This window comes from Pseudopodoces humilis, chromosome 1 (assembly GCF_049639895.1).
Source record: "Pseudopodoces humilis isolate 2021_Gansu_Grassland_sample_001 chromosome 1, ASM4963989v1, whole genome shotgun sequence".
NCBI classification, from domain to species: domain Eukaryota; kingdom Metazoa; phylum Chordata; class Aves; order Passeriformes; family Paridae; genus Pseudopodoces; species Pseudopodoces humilis.
The window spans coordinates 145840393-145856732 of NC_142200.1; the positions used below are offsets into that span (position 1 = coordinate 145840393).

Below are 16340 nucleotides of genomic sequence, written 5' to 3' on the forward strand. Positions count from 1 at the left end.
CCATAACCACTCTTGTGCCTCTCCTTCCAGCTTTGCTATGACTATAAGTTCGATTTTGAAGATGACCAGCACAAGATTCCATGTCACTGTGGAGCTGTAAACTGCCGAAAGTGGATGAACTAGAATGCATTCCTTGCTGTCTTTGAGGGTTGCTTGTCCCTAGGAAGAAGTGATTCACATTTTGATTTTGTCGACAGAAAATTGTTGCCTTTTTAAAGAGGAAAAAAATAAATATCACTTCTGGAAATACAGATTTCTACACAAATATTTAAAAAGAAAAAAAAAAAAAAAAAAAGAAAAAAAAAGGAAAATAACCCACCAATAACAAGCACCAGAAGCAAGCCGGCAAAATCTGAAGCTGACTTTCCAGACACGTGGAGGTGAAACTGAGTTAACAGAATGGTCCAGCACTTTTGTTTTTGAGCTCACTAAGGAGAAACTGTTTAACTTGGGCAAAGAACCGCTGGCTGACCTGCAGGAGGGCAGGTGGCCACTATGAATGTAAGACTGAAATCACCAGCGAAAGGGAGAAGTCCAAAGTGCTGGCCACAGCCTTATTTGATAAAGGGGCAGGCCCTCTAATTAAAGAAAAAATTTTAAATAAAAGTAGACACCACTGAACAAGGAATGTACTGAAACGACTTCCTTAGGGATAGAGCTAAGGGAAAAAATAACTTGCACTAAAATACATTTAAATACTTGATTCCATGAGTCAGTTTATTGTAGTTTTTGATTTCTGTAAAATAAGAGAACCTTTTTGTATTTATTATTGAATAAGTGAATGAAGCTATTTTTAAAAAGAAAGTTAGAAGAAAGCCAAGCTGCTGCTGTTACCTGCAGAACTAACAAACTCTGTTACTTTGTATAAAAGTGTAAATATTTTGAGAAAAAAAAATACAGTATAAAAATAGTTATTGACCAAATGCTACCAGACTCTGCAGCAGTTCGGGTGCTTACTCTCAAACGTTGATAGGGATGTTACAATATGATCTCGTGTACTCACGGACATGCGATTCCCAGTTCGGAATAACCAAAATCTCAATTTAAAGAGAGGGGTTTTGTATGTTTAAAGCAGTCTCAACTGTGGTCTTACAAGAATTTTTTTAAGTAAACCTTAAGCCTGGTAAAGGCATGTATATTACAACTCTGACTTTTGTAGCTGTTTGGGTAATTTAGATTAATTTTATTTGTATTATATTGTTGCATCCCTATTTCTTAAGTCAGGTTTTTTTGTGCTTACAATTTGTGATAACTGTGAATAACTGCTAAAACCACCCAAAATAGAGGCTGGACATGGTTTTTATTCTTCAGCAAAAGTAGTCAAGAATTAGGTGACTGTTCAGCCTACATTAAATCGTGTAAACAGCATAGAATGAGTTGGAGCTTCAGTCTGATGCGATAGCCTTCTTAAAAGGAAAATAAGGAAAAAAATTAGGTGTATAATGTGCTTGCAGCTGCAGGACTCTGGCAATAGGGTTTTGGAAAATGTAATTTAAAGATGTGTTTGTATGGATTGTTTTTGTTTACATTTCTTTAAAAAAATAAACACTGTTTTGTGTTTGCTTGTAGAAATTTAATCAGCATTTTGAACCAGGTTAGCTTTTTATTTTGTACTTAAAATTCTGGTACTGACACTTCACAGGCTAAATATAAAAAAAAAAAAATGAAGTTTTTTTTTGTGTGCACAATTAAAGTGGACTGTAAACTGTTGGTATATTCAGTAATACAGTTCTGAACTTGTAATGTATATGGCATGATGTATTTTTATCTTACAGAATAAATCAATTGTATATATTTTTCTCTTGATAAATAGCTGTATTAAATTGTTTCTTGAATATTTTTCTTCTCTTGTACAATATTCCAACATCCTACCAGTATTTGTCCTACAGTTTTTTCTGTTCTGTATTATAGTATCTAATGTTGGCAAAAAAAATACAAAAACAACACAAAAAATAGAATTTTTTGAAGTATACAGAGTGTTATGGGTTTTGGAATTTGTGGAAACAGATTTAGAAGATCAGCATTTACGAATAAAAATATTTTACATCTATAAAGTGCATCCTCCTGTTGTCATTTGAGGTGTCTGGTTTCTGCTTCTTCCAGGATCTGTGTGGATTCCACCATCAAGAAGTATTTTGCCTTCCCCCTTCTCCAGTGCATCCTAAATTTCACAGTGGGTGCCAGATCCTGATCTCAACCCATGAGTTTGAACACTTGACACCCTCCCAGTCCCCTCCATCCTGCAGGAGGGGGAGCAAATGAAGGACTGAGGGGGCTAAATATCCATGTTGCTGCTGTGACACCAGAGTTGGACTGCTTTGACTCCAGTGCTGGACACCAGAGACATTCCCAGCAAGCTGTCTGCTCAGGTCCAGACTAAAAAAAAGGCTCCAAGACTTATCAGGGAGCACTGGGAAGCAGCCAGGCCAGAGCTGTTCCCTGGTGTTATTTATATGCTGCACTTTGGCTGCTGCAGGATGGGTCTGCTCCTCTGGCAGCCACAGCCCCATGCACTGCAGGAGCCAGCAAGTAAAAGGTATTTGATGCAGGGGCTTAAAAATCAGCCCCAGACAGAGTTTCCTTCTTTACAAATTCTCAGTATGACAGCAAAATGCTGGGGGCTATGACAGTGCCTACCCTGGGATGAGGCTTTTCCTTCTGTGCTTCCTCTTCACCAAAGCCTCCCAGGGCAGTTGGGAGTGGTCACAAATACAGGGCAAAGCTCTGAATTTCTGCTTACACCAGGCAGCCCAGCTGGGAACAGGCCCCTGGCCCAGGGCTGGGTTTTCCCCGCAGAGATCTCTCCTCCTCACTCAGGTGATGGCCTGGCTATGTGTCTGTACCAGATCTGTCTGTGGCCAGGAATTCCCTGCAGGAACAACTCCATCACCTCCATCTATTCCTGGAAACTGGCATCGCTCCTGGTGACAGCAGCCTCCAACTCTCCCCTCTGGGAGCAAAAGGTCAGAAATTCTCTGTGGAAACCAACTCAGACTGTAAATAAAGTAAGCTGCTGCTCCCCCTGTTTGAGGATTTGTTTGGGTTTTCTGATTTTTTTACTGTTTTTTTAAAAAAGGCAAAGGCAACAGAAGAAAAGGCCAAGCCAGGCTTCTGCAGAATATGGCTGCCACCACTTATGTCACAGAAAAGCCCTGCACACAGTTGGGAGCAGCTGTGGCAGCACCTGCTGCAGTCAGGGTGAGCCAGACATACATGAAGCTGCAGCCCATCCTTTCTCCCCAGCAAAGACTGGAATTTCACACACAGCAACCAGCCAGACTGCCACTGCCACCAGTGAAAGGATTCACCTGAGCTGACACCATGTTCCAGCCCTACCCTGCAAGCTCTGCCTGACTGCAGGAGTCACCTGGGAACTGATGGCAAGACTCCAGCTGTCCCTGAGCATGGCACAGCACAGGTTCAGCTGACCAAGGGGGCTGGGGTTGGTTTTAGAGGTTGACTGGTGTCTTAATTACTCCCCTTGTAATGCTTTATCTGGAAGAACTTCCACTTCAGCCAATTTGTTCTGCTCTTTAAACCCTGGTACCTGGTTCTCCCTGCCAGGGGCTCACTTCCTCCAGGACTAGTGGAGGAGGCAAAGCAGCTGCCCTGTGGCCAGGCCACTCTTACCTGCTCCTTTGCATCCTCCTGCAGGTGGCAGGTGGCTGAAGGACCAAACAGAGTCCAGCACAAGTAAATCTCTCTGCAGAAAGATGTGGGTCTGTAATTACTCCAGCATTATTGTTATTTGCTTCACACTGCCAAAAAGGTCAGTAAGGGGTTGCAGTATTTGTGCAGTTGGAGAATGTTTCTGCTGCCCAAGTGGAAAGGGTGAGGCTGTCCTGGCCCTTACAAGATCCGAACTGCACGTTCCCAGGGAAGGCGGCTGCTGTGGAGCGAGAAACAAGGCCAACAATGGTGCTAAGAGAAAATACACTGGGTAAGAGCAGCTTTTCTCTTCTGCAGGAGCCTCCACACACTGAAGAAGCTGAGGCAGGAAGTCAAAGAAATAGTAAAATAAATGAAAACAGAGAAGTAGAGGAAAAAACCCAGAAACTTATCAAGCCTTCCAAGATGTGAGGAAGGGAGAAAGGGAGTGAAAACAAGGGAAGACCCAAATTGTCTGAACATTAGTTTCCATCAGTGTCTTAAGTTGGTGCTTTCTGGTCCAACAGCTACAAAGAGTAAGGCCATACAAATTAATAAAAAAATGATACTTTATTTTAAATGCAGCTACTGTCATGAGTCATCAAAATAGACTTTGCAATAGTTACTTTGTTTTAAATATGAGGTGACAAATGACAGCAAAGAACTTAAACTACATGAAATGTCCTAAAATTAAAAGAACTAAATTTAAATATTACAATTGACAATTATCAGAAGATGAAAGGGAATAAAAATATTTTCCAGAAAAAGTAAAATAATTTTGGCCAGTAAACCCATACTAGAAATGTAAATTATTGAGATACTGCACATGAAATAGTCAAGGAGGACTCCTTTCTGTCATTGCCATTTAGAAGATCCACAAAGCTGAAATCTCACAATTACATTGCTCTCATGATTTCTCTTACTTAAAACCAGTCCAATAATCCAGGATCATCCAAGGAACCAATGATTAATTTCACTTCTTTGTGCAGTGGTGCTGCTGCTTTCAGTGTGTGACCAGGGACCACCTGGACCTTCCCAGGCTCAGCTCCTCAGGGCAGGGCATTTCCAGCAGCTCCTTCGATGGTTGTGCCAGGTGTAGCAGCCAAGGGCTCCGCACAAAACCAGAATGACTTCAGATCGTGGCTGAAGGGGAACCAGGGCTCAGCTGAACTCTCCTCAGCCACCTCCTCGCTGGCTCAGCTCTCAAAGTGCCACTGCTGAGGAAGGGACCCGTCACAGATGGCCACGGTCACGTAGCCCTTGTGGCTCAGTGGATCCACCACCTTCAGGCACTGCCCCACAGAGACCTGGTACAGACGGTTGTTTTTCTAGAGCACACAAAAAGACAGATGGGATTTATTTACTAAAACTTCTGTTCTCCATTGTCAAACTGGAGCTGAAAGTGATGCCCAAAGGCAGGGGATGCTCCTTCCTGACAGATGAGCCTTTCAGCAGCCTTCCTGACACACCAGACCCACAGCAGCAGTGGAGTACAGCACACCCCATAACCACATACAGACTTTGAAACAAAGGCTCTCACGTCCTCACAGGCCCCCATTTGGGATTTTGTTTATGCCACAGTTTTTTAATGAGCTGGAGGGATGATCCAACCCGTTCCCCTGTGCTCAGCAGAGAGAGCCCCCAAGGCTCTAGGTGGCACAGGCAGGTCATGGAATCCTAGAGTGGTTTGGGTTGGGAGGGACCTTAAAGATCATTTAGGTCAAACTATCCTGCCAGGGGCATGGACACCTTCCACTAGACCAGGTTGCTCCAAGCCCCATATAAGTTTTCCATGAACATTTCTAGAGATGGGGCATCCACAGTTTCTCCGAGCAACCTGTTCCAGCATCACACTACCCTCACAGCAAAGAATTTCTTCCTAATATCTAATCTAAACTTGCCCTCTATCAGTTTAAATCCATTCCCCCTTGTCTTATCACTCCATGCTCTAGCAAAAAGTCCCTCTCCAGCTCTTCTATAGTCCCCTTAGGCACTGCAAGGTTTCTTTAAGGTCTCCCTGGGGCCTTTTCTCCAGGCTGAACAGAGGTCCCTGTTCTGCATCTGACCATGCCTGAGCAGTGCCACTGCCCTCAGCACCCACACGCTGAGGAGCTGCACACATCGTGACAGGCCTCGTGAAGGGTGGGTGCCCGTAGCCAGGGCAAGGCCAAACCCCAGCCAGCAGTGACAAGGAAACAGATCCTATTCTTTTATTACCTTTAGAGGACTGTGCCATCTCCTCTACTAACAGCCTGCTGAAGCTGTCTGGGAGGGCTCTCTGCACATGGGCATGCTCCCATGGGCAGCCACCTCCTGCTCTCCTGCACAGAGGGAGCAGATACACGAGAACAGCCATTCCAGGCTCTGCCACTGCTTATGGCCACAACCAGTTGTCCAGTGAAGCAGGACGACATGGTAAGAAAACACAACACTCCTCCAAAATATCCCCCCGGTCTAAGGCTTGTACCACAACTGACAGTGCAGAGTTAGTATTTCCTTGTATCAGTGACTCATTCAATGGATTTCCCCTTGTTCCAAAAGACTTGATATCTAAAGGGCCCCAGCCAGCTCTCATATTCCTTATGGGAAAGGTGCCCCACACCTTCCATTTGCCTTTCCATGCTCTTCTGAGCCTTCTTCAGCCCTAATTCAGCCTTTCTGAGAGGAGAGAACCAGCATGTGCAGTACAAACTTCCATGGTGTGCTGACATTTTCCTGCTTTGGTTTCTATTCCCTTCCTAATCAATCCTAGTACTTGACTCTTTTCTTGTGGATCGCTGATGAGCACCAGTGTGACCCTGTTACAGATCCACCTCCCACAGTGGCCATGGCCAGCTCGAGGTCCACGTGTCGCACATGAAGTGCAGATTCTCCACCCCTGCCACAGGCATCACCAACATGTACCCAATGAGGCCATTCCCTCACTCCTGTAAAATCCCTGCCTGCAAACACAAGCTGCAGAACCCTCAATAACCTCTGCTCAGCAGAACTGCTCAGCTCACTATTCCCACTGCCCCGGGCAGCTGTGGCAGTGCTGGTGCAAGTGTCAGACACACACAGCCCCGGGCTCACATGGTATCTGCCTCTCTATCTCCACACCATTGTGGGCTGCAAGGACATGTGGGTCACCCCCTGGGAAGTCGAGCTGCCAACCAACAGCATGGTATGAACCCAAGAGGCTGTGCAGAGCTGTGTTGGAAGCACCACTGGCAGTGCTGGCAGGGCTCTCCCTCCCTTTGTGTGGGGTGCCCCTACCCAGGGGGGAAAAGATTAGGTTTTAGATAAGCATTGTGAAAGTGAGAGGTGTAGCTTTGGCAAAAATAAATTCCACCCTCTGCCTCAGGTGATGTGCCCTGTGAGCCCTGGAAGAGTTGCCCCAGCCTGGACCCCTCATGGGGGTGGCAGCCCAGGGAGTTCTGATTGGTTTGTGCCCCTGGGGCTTCTCCCTTACTGTATTCTTGTTAGACTCAGACCAAAAAACTCCACCCCGGCTCTGCCCCATAAAACCCCCACCCTACCTCTGTTCTGGGTTCTCTGGATTTAAGGTGAGCTTGTTCCTGTGTTGAATAAATGGTTTCCTGAGATTAACCAAGCAGAGACATGTCTCTTTGAGTCCTATGTCAGTCACCAGAATCCATGACTCCCTGGACTTGATCCTGCAGCTGTGGAATGCAGCACCTTTGTTCAATCATGTTGGTGCTACAGACTCTCTGCTAGGCTGAGGGCATGTGAGTGAATCAGAGTGAATACCCAGGAGACAAATTCCATGTGTGAGCAGCACTGGCTCAGTTTTGTGGAATTGGCCATTCTAGGCTTTAACAATTAAACTAATGAGATCAATTACAGGGCAGAAGCAACTGCTGTGCCCTGTGCTTCATCAAGCAGGAATCACCACATGGACTCCTCCTGGTCTCCCAGTCCTGCAAACAGCACAACAAAGCTCTGGGGTGGATTTTGTTCTCTCTGGCATATCCCAGATAATCCACAGTGCTGTGGGTGGCTGTGATTGGCAGAAGAAAGGCTCAGTGGAGCTGCAGAAACCTTTCTATGTTGCAAAGGATCTGTATGTCCCAGAGCTCAGCAAAAGTTTTATTAAGACTGAAATGCTGCCATCAAAGGCTCTGCAAATTCCGTACAGGCTGCTTGAACCATGGGCTGGGCCTGGTGCAGTGCAACTGCCTTGGAACATCTGAGGCTTAGTCACAATTAAACTCAACCCTGATGTCCTTTTAGTGCTACTGTCCCTGATTGAGACATTGATTATAAGTAATGTGCCATATGCCAGCCTCTCCACTTACCCCAAATGTCCACTGCTGTGAGCCACCTGAGCCGTGGCATTTCATGAGACGAGGGGGGTCAGATGAGCGAGTTTCCGAAACATCCAAGCAAAGCAGATTATTTAAAATCAGTTCATGATCCTCATTGTAAATCCAGACCTGAAAGAGGAGATAGAAAGACAGAGAGGCAATGTTTCAGGGCACTTTCCTTGAATCTTTTGTTTACCTGCAGAGGAGATGCTTCAACATCTGGATGTCAGAGATGGGCCTTGCAGCGAGTGGTGAGTTGGACAGCATGATTGGAAAGCACACAGCTCATTATCACAGTGACTAATTATAACACAAGGAAGGCCTCCTTGGAAGAAGTGCAGGGATCACATTAAAATTTTCCCCAACCTCAGGCATTTTGTGCCTTCTAAAACACTCTTTTCTGTTTAAACCCTGTCATGAAGAAAGCATGGCAAGACTCAAGAGGGAGGAGAGAATGGAGAAATGGCAGGACTTGCCAGAGAGAATTACTACTGGAAGAATAATGATGGAGCCAAGTCCAAATGAGATGAGCTGGTAAAAATGGAGAGAGAAAACTGCAGTGACACAGGGAACAGATCTTCAATCAAAAGCTGAGTAATGGCAAAAAACCAAGAAAGTGGTTAAATCCAACGTGATACTTCTCCAGAAAGGCTTACACAAGACAGCCAAAATTAATTTCAAACTAATTATGTGTTTAGTGTAGAAAACAAAGGAAAGAGGAAAAATAGGCCCAAATTTGGTTCCAAATCCAGATTAGAGTATCACTATGAATTTGCAGATTATTAACAGATTCAAGCACCAGGAAAGCAAAGCCACCCCATGTGGTCTCTTTGTTACACAATTGCAAGCTTTACATGCTCCAAAAATTATTAACTAATTTTCTGCTGAAGACCGAAAGGATGATGTTCAGCTCTTGCTGCTAAAGGCTGTCAGGAGCAACAGCCCCATATAGGAAACAAACTCCTGGTAGGCAGCACGGTGTCTAAAGTCTATAGGCAGAAAAGTGCCTTCCCAGGATTTACATCTCATTTCTGAGAGCTCTCTTGTTTTACCCTCCTATGTATTTTCTAAAAAGAAAAACAAAACAAAACCCCAAAAAACAAACAAACAAGCAAACAAAAATCAAACCCAAAAACAAATCCTAAAAAAACGAAACAAAAACCCCCCAAAAAACCAAACGAACCCAACCATTAAAAAATCTAATCTGTTAAAAAAAGAAGCAACATAGGTGCAGGATATTTTCAACCTGCATGCACTTCTTAACTAGCAGAGTTAGGAGAGCATCGTTATGATGGTTTCTAAAACTTTGACTGTGTCCAGTTCCCACACTCAGGAGGAAAGCAGCACCTTTAATTGCTGTCCCCCAGAGACACATGGCAATGATCTGCTCCAAAGGTCTAGGGAAAGTCACTGGCCATTTTCACTGGTGTCAAACAAAATCAGTGAGATGCAATTAGAGTATAATGAATCATTTCTGTTCTCAAATAAAACCTACATGTCAGATGTTATGGAAAAATACCCTCTCCATAATGAAATTGTGGTTAAATAATGAAGTTGTGGTTAAATGAAATACTTAATTTGGTGAATGCTGTAGGACTGGCCTTTTTCTAGCAGCTTTTTCTCCCTGCTTCTCAACACAGACAACAGGTTCATGAAAAGTGCTTGGACACCTTCAGGCATGTGCTACAGTAGATGTTGTGGAAAAAAAGAATGGGAAGAGGTCCAAAGTATGAGCTCTGTTAGTCTGAACTTGTTTTACACAGGTGCAGCTTAAGAAGAACTGGACATTTAATTTAGACCCCTCAAAATGTAGTTTAAGCTACTTACAGATTTAAAACTCAGGCTTCCTAGGACTTCAGTACCTTCAGGACTTGACTTTATCCATGTGACTCAGACAAATCCCACAGCCCTCTCCTGAATTTCAAATTATATGAAATATGCCAGGAAACATCTGCCTACCCTTTGGCTTTTAGAGTTCAGTGGAGTGCAGCAAAAGACATAGCTGGCCAACTGGCAAAGCTTTGTGGATACACATTTTTATCTGATCTGCAAATATCATTAGTACTAGCAAAATACACTGAAAATTTTCAGTAAATACAAGACAGTGACTACTGCAGAAACAGCCCTTTGTCTGAAAGAAAATCCCTGCCATGACCCATGGAGTATTCCAATACTTCCATCAGTTATTATCTGTTGCTTAGCTTGGCATGGTTTTATTATTCTGTCAGACAGTTTGTAAAAGATAAAAATTCAGCTTAAAAGCACAAAAAAGCTGTCTCAGCCTTGAGGAGGAGATGTTCCCAGCCATTTGCACCATCACATCCATCTGCAGATACTTCAGCTCCTGTTATTATGGATAGCAATGGCATCACAACCCCAAGCAGCCTGTGACAATCACCACAAACAGCCAAGTTTGGTGGGCTGTGATCATTGCTTGAAGCTATTGCTACTCTGACAATCCAGCATCCTCCTGAGGGTCATTCAAAGCAGATATGTGCCCTCTGCTCCACAGCTCAGTGTGCCACTGATGCTTCACAACAAACATTAGAGGGACCAAAGAATTGTGCTTTCAACTGTTTATGGAAAAGCAGCAAGACTGAATTTGCACATCTTCACACTCACTCCAGACATGTGCTGTGTCAGAAAAGCTAACAGCCATGATCCAGAGATTTAAGGAGAAAGATCTTACAGAAGAATTGCACATGGGAGCAAAACCTTGTAGTTTGAGTCTTGAACAGCTTGTAAAGGACATATTCTTACATTTATTAAGTGCTACAGTAATGCTAACAGACCTTTTCTGAACTCCTGTGCTTGAGTACATTTTTTTAAGGTCCAGAGCACAGATGCCTCTTCTATCACTTCAAACCTCTGTTCTATAAGATACCATCACCTCTTCCACTTATGCTACTACTTCTAACAAGACTTTCATTACTTATTCCTAAATTTCTGTTCAGGCCCCAGAATTATCCCAGACTGTTTCTATTACAGTTAGTGGATCATTCTAGTTTTCGTTATAACTTAAAGACATAATTTTTAATATATTTTATATATATGAGAACCACTTCCCCTATTATTTTCTTTCTATAGCAAAAATATGACCTGAATGTCAGTCATGTCAAGCCTGAGAAAACAGGACAGTGTGATGTGCTTGACTAATTTTCAACTCTACCTAATGATGACCATCTAAGTCAACTACAATGAAAAGGATTGCTCATAATGCTGATACAATTGAAAGCTACAGAATACCTGTTATTTCTTTAAAATCCAAGTTATATGAAAATTTGAAACTCCTTAGCAGCCATGAAGACTAGTGAAAACAAAGCAAGCATAAACCAAAGGCAAAACAGAATTGCTTCTAAGGCCAGCCCCATGACTTTAGAGAGGCTGGTAAACTCTCATATGCATTCACCGGACCAACACAGGCTTTTTTCCTAGGACAAATAAAAGAGATAATTCTAGAGCAAAACCAGCTGAAAATGCCAAAAAGTTGAGTGAAACAGCAGTTAAAAGTTTCCAATAGTCAGGATGTTTCTTGCTATTTTTAGAAGCAGAAGCTGCTAAATAAGTGTCATCTTTCTCTAAATTGTTCTCACATATCTATAGCAAGATTGTTCAAGAGGTTATGATAGCAAGTTGGCTGAATGCACTTTTGGGATTTATTAAGAGAACAAAATAAGTCTAATAACAGAAAAACAGTGTTGGTTGACATACTTGGTTGGAGAACAAAATCATTGTGAAAGAAGATAGCACAGCCAGTTTTTTTTATGAGAACTAATTGCTAAATTTACCACTAGTAAACCAGATTCACGAGAAGCCAAAGATAGACAAATCTGTGCTCTGATTGTTGTTCTCAGTGCCAAAGGAATAACTGAAGTTCATTCTCCTGGCTTAAAAAAAGTCAGAAAAAAGTTTTGATATGGAAAACCAGCAGAGTTTCTCTCAGGCATGTGGCACTTCATTATGAGAAATATAGCAGCAAAGAGAAGGGAAGCATAACTGTGTGGACATCATACCCAGGCTTTCTCACCCAAAGACAGAATGGCTCAGAAAGCAGCACTCCAGCTCAGGCACTGCAAATGTACAATCAGTGATGACAGTGCCCATCAGTTACTATTACACCTACACAACCTTTATATTTGCAAGACTTGGCTGTCTGTCTTACAGCTAATGGAATAGATGAAATAGGAAAACTTCCATTCTCATTCCAGCTTTAATTCATTCGCCTTTAACACAAGAATCTGCAATTTGGTCACAGTGATGATTTCTCAGTGCTGCAGAGGTGAAGTACAATGATGTACTTGTACTTGCTTCTGTCTGACAATTGGACCTGAAGGCCACATGTCAAGAGCCAGCCACACTTATCCAGAGAACTGCAAACACCCCTCTGTCTTCCTCTGTCACACTCAGCTGGTGAGGCCACAAGTAGGAGGCAGAAAGTACCATTAGGTGACAAAGCACACAGCATTTTGTTGGGACTATCACTAATCACTCTGCTTCCACTGCTGCAGTTTCCATAACCTGAAAATTGTTGCCCATGTCATAGAGCAGTCCAGCACAATCCACCTTTACTAAAGCTATGCTGCTTTACATCCCATGCTCCATTTATTCTGTGTCTTTACTTTTCTCTTTAGATCCAACCTAGCTTTTAGAATTGAGTCCCATGGGCTCCTAAATCATAATGTTTTCAAGTGTAGTTCTTAGCTATGTAACCCTTTATGGCATTAGCTGAAGATCTCTCTATCCTGGAGACTTTTTATCCAAGTCCTGAATTTCTGTCAACTGAAAGAAGTGAAACAGCAAAGGCTTCATGTAGTAAAACTAAAACTAACCCTAATTCATCTCCAGATCAGCAATTCACCCGTAGCCAAAGAATCTTCTGAATTCCTTTTCTTTAACAACAAATCATTCATTTATCCCAAACTGCAGCCACTTCAGCAGCAGAGGACTGGTTGTACAGTACATAAACACCAGCAGGGCAGGAAAGGGCTGCTTTAAATTCCAGTATGAGGAACAGCTGAAAGAGCTGCTACAAATTCTTAAGTGCCAATCAGTGGATTATGAAGCCATCAGGAGCCACTTTAGGGCAGCCTTCAGCCAAATACAGAGATTCATGCCATAAAGACAGCTGATTACAATACCCAACACTCAGCATTAGTAGGAGCTCCACGGTGTCCTTGGCCAGCCCTGTGGTTTGAATGACCCTCTGGGAGCAGCCTGTCTGCTGATGAGATGTCACACCAGGGCACTTTGCCAGTAGGAAAACATATTGGTCATTTTGAAGACATGAATTACTGTTCAATATAACTGGGAATCTCATACCTGGTTCTGATCATTGTAGTCACATTCCCGAACCACCACCAGGCCTCCTTTCTGACTTGGGTGGCCCTGGGCAACCAGGCATTTGTTGGTTTGGAGGTGATAAAGCTATGAAAGGAAAACAGTTTGATAGTCAGAGTCAAAAACAGCGCTAGACCTCAAAAGTGTGCTCAAAGCTCTACATCCCTAGTGTGCTCAAAAAAAACTCAGCCAACACTCTCAGTAATTAAAAAAATCTTCCCTTTTAAAATACAATTCTGTTTTTCAGATAATTTGGAGAAAAAACTGCAATGAACAGTCTCAATTTGTTTTTTAATTACATCAAGATTTCTCTCTGGTACAAGTGAAGTACACACACCCTGGCTCAGCACATGCTGGCTCTACTCTGTTAAGGTTATTTGCCCTCTTCACTCTCCATGGCAGTCTGAGGCCCCACAAATTCTGCTCAGGAGTATTGACTGTACTATAAAAACTGCATTTTACTACAGTTGAGCTTAAATACAAGCATCCTCCTACAGCTTCTCTTCGTGGAACAGGACCACCTCCTTGAGAAAGGAGAAGGAATTACTGAAATAAAAACAACTTCAGAGATTTACGTTGTTTGCAAATTGATTTTCAAGAGCATTTACGTAACTGAAAAGCCATAGTTATCAGCTATGGTATTTTACTGATGGACCAGGGAGGAAGAGAACATTTTACAAATATCCAAATACTATTTTTGCTCTAATGCCCTACCTAGTCTAATTTAGGGGAATGGTGTACCAGAGGACTGAATTCAGGTCAGAAGCATGTCCTGTGATGCAGAACTGTGGGCACCTACCATCAAAGCAAACAAGGAGGCTCTCAGCAAGCTGGCAATCTCTCCTGATTTGAACAATGATGCCCACCCTAAGAGACATCCAAGACATTTTCTGCTGTACAAAGTTTAGGTTGTGCTATTTCAAGAATCAAAAAATCATTAAGATCTTGATGTATCCAGAGTACTTGATGTATACAGAGGTACTCAGGGAGACAAAACACCTCTAATTCTGGCTTTCTTTTTTTTTCCTTCTGACTTCTTTTCAGCTTTTTCTTCCCCTTACGTGCTGGGGATCAGGCTCTTCAGGCAGCAAACACTGCCTGCACATTGTGAGCTGAGAGATGGCAGGGCCTCAGATCTGACACCCACATTAAAAATACTTATTTCCAGTCTGGAGCTGGATGTAGAGGAAAAAAGAATTTACTGTCCTGAACTCCAGGCCAAGCTGATTAACTAGCCAGCTGAACTTTATTATGAAGACATCCATAGCTGTCTTGGCATTGTTATTGACTCTACAAATTTTTAGAAACCAAAATATACTTCCAGTAATAAAAGGAAAAAACCTGCTCAGTCACATGATAGCAACAATTAGCACAAATACCAAATAATATTTTTCACTAAACACCATTTCTGGAAATAGCTGTCCTAAGGCACATCAACAATCACCTGGTGTGCACTATGTTTCTCCTGTTCCCCACACATGTAACAAATTCTAAGTAACATTCTAAGTAACGTTTCCTCACACACCAGATCTAGCACAGATGTCACTTTTATCATTTCTCACTCAACATAAGGCTTTTAAACCATACAGTACATGAGTTTTGTATGATTTTTGTCCTTTTTTTTTTATTGGCCATGATGGCCAGCATTGGATAACACTGGTAACAGCTGCAACCATTTGTGATCATTACATTTCTTCCCAGCTGTCAAACCACCACTTATCTGTGGCCCAATTAGGTTTTGAGAATAAACTGAGATCTGGAGCGATTCCTCCCAAATCCTAAAGAGTCTGGCACGCAGTGGTGACATTGGCTGATCATTCTGTTCCTTGCAGGCATCTGGAAATAGTTTATACCACCATCAGAGCCAAAGCTGACTCTCTCATACAATGCTGGGTATAATTCTTGAACCCCAGAGAGCCAAGCAAAGGAACTGCATTTTTCTGCTTCTTTTCCCCATTTCTTAAGGAGTTTACAAAGTTTTTCTCAAAATTAAACCATGGTAAATAACTGCTGAGAAGATTTAACCTTAAGTGTTGCTGAGATATTCAGATCCCTCAAATAGCTCTCTCCAACATCAACAATTCCACAGTTAAATTTCTGTCTGAATGAAAGGAGAAAGCTATTAAATTTTTAAAAGGAGAAGAAAGGTCTGACTAGGGTAGTAACAGCATCCAACAACTAGGGGAACCAGTCCATTGTATCAGTTTTATTCAGGTAAACCACATAACTAACTTCACAGCTTGGCTGGGATATTGCTATAAAAATACTGCACAAATTGAGGATTTCCAGACAGCTGCTTCCAAGCAAAAGACCTAATGGTGTCAACAGGTCCTGTATGAACACAGGTCCTCCTGACTCACTTCTTGCAGAACCAGCAATTGTCAGCAGCTACTGCAGCCTGTGTCCCTGTGGGGACACCACTGCTAAATGCTTCCAACTATTGAGCTAAAAGGGAACCTGCTAACCATAATCTGTGAGCACAGGAAGCAGTTTATTCTAGAGTATTCTCTTCCACAGAGAAGACATTGAGAAAGTTATCTTGGGTTTGAAACTATCCATTATTTTTGGGAAGCATGAAAAGCACCCACCAAGTGAATTTGACCCTGGAAAGAGCAGATGCAAATGTCTGGTGACTCTGCCTGCATACAAACCCATAAGCAAAGGTGTCAGAGCTAAGGCATGAATTTAATCATGATTTCCTTAATGAATACACATAAAAATTTCTCTCAACTGCTACTTTGAAGAAAAAAAGAGAGGAGAAAAAACTCATTTTTTGTTCATTAGCTAACAGCCAAGATTAGAAAAGCCATCATCGGCCTCAGATGCAAATGTTCACCTTTGCAGAAAATTACCCAGTAAAAGCAACGAATTTGGAAGCTAATTACACTGTACTGTTATCATAAGCCAACAGAGCGTGAATATTTGAGGCCAAAGTTCTCTCTATCCAAATCCATCTTCAAAACCAACAGCTATGAAAATACATTCTAAAGACAGCAAAACTTCCTAACTCAGAACTTATAGGTAAGAAATCTCACAGAACAGTATCTA

General features: G+C 42.5%; 2 protein-coding genes across 15 annotated transcripts in view; one reads left to right on the plus strand and one right to left on the minus strand.

The window, feature by feature from the left end:
- KMT2C (lysine methyltransferase 2C) overlaps window positions 1-2054 on the plus strand; it is a 191737-nt gene extending 189683 nt beyond the window's left edge. For all 11 annotated transcript variants that reach the window (XM_088063566.1, XM_088063631.1, XM_088063673.1 and 8 more), the window contains one exon: window positions 31-2054. In XM_088063566.1, coding sequence (XP_087919692.1) covers window positions 31-123 — 93 coding nt within the window. In that variant the 3' untranslated portion in view covers window positions 124-2054. The remainder of the gene's footprint in view (window positions 1-30) is intronic.
- Window positions 2055-4199: 2145 nt separating this feature from the next.
- The window catches only part of GALNT11 (polypeptide N-acetylgalactosaminyltransferase 11), a 46352-nt gene continuing 34211 nt past the window's right edge, over window positions 4200-16340 (minus strand). For all 4 annotated transcript variants that reach the window (XM_005527750.3, XM_014256716.2, XM_014256719.2 and 1 more), the window contains 3 exons: window positions 13275-13379; window positions 7947-8084; window positions 4200-4976 (listed from right to left, as the gene is read on the minus strand). In XM_005527750.3, the coding sequence (XP_005527807.1) occupies window positions 4845-4976; window positions 7947-8084; window positions 13275-13379 (375 nt within the window). In that variant the 3' untranslated portion in view covers window positions 4200-4844. The remainder of the gene's footprint in view (window positions 4977-7946; window positions 8085-13274; window positions 13380-16340) is intronic.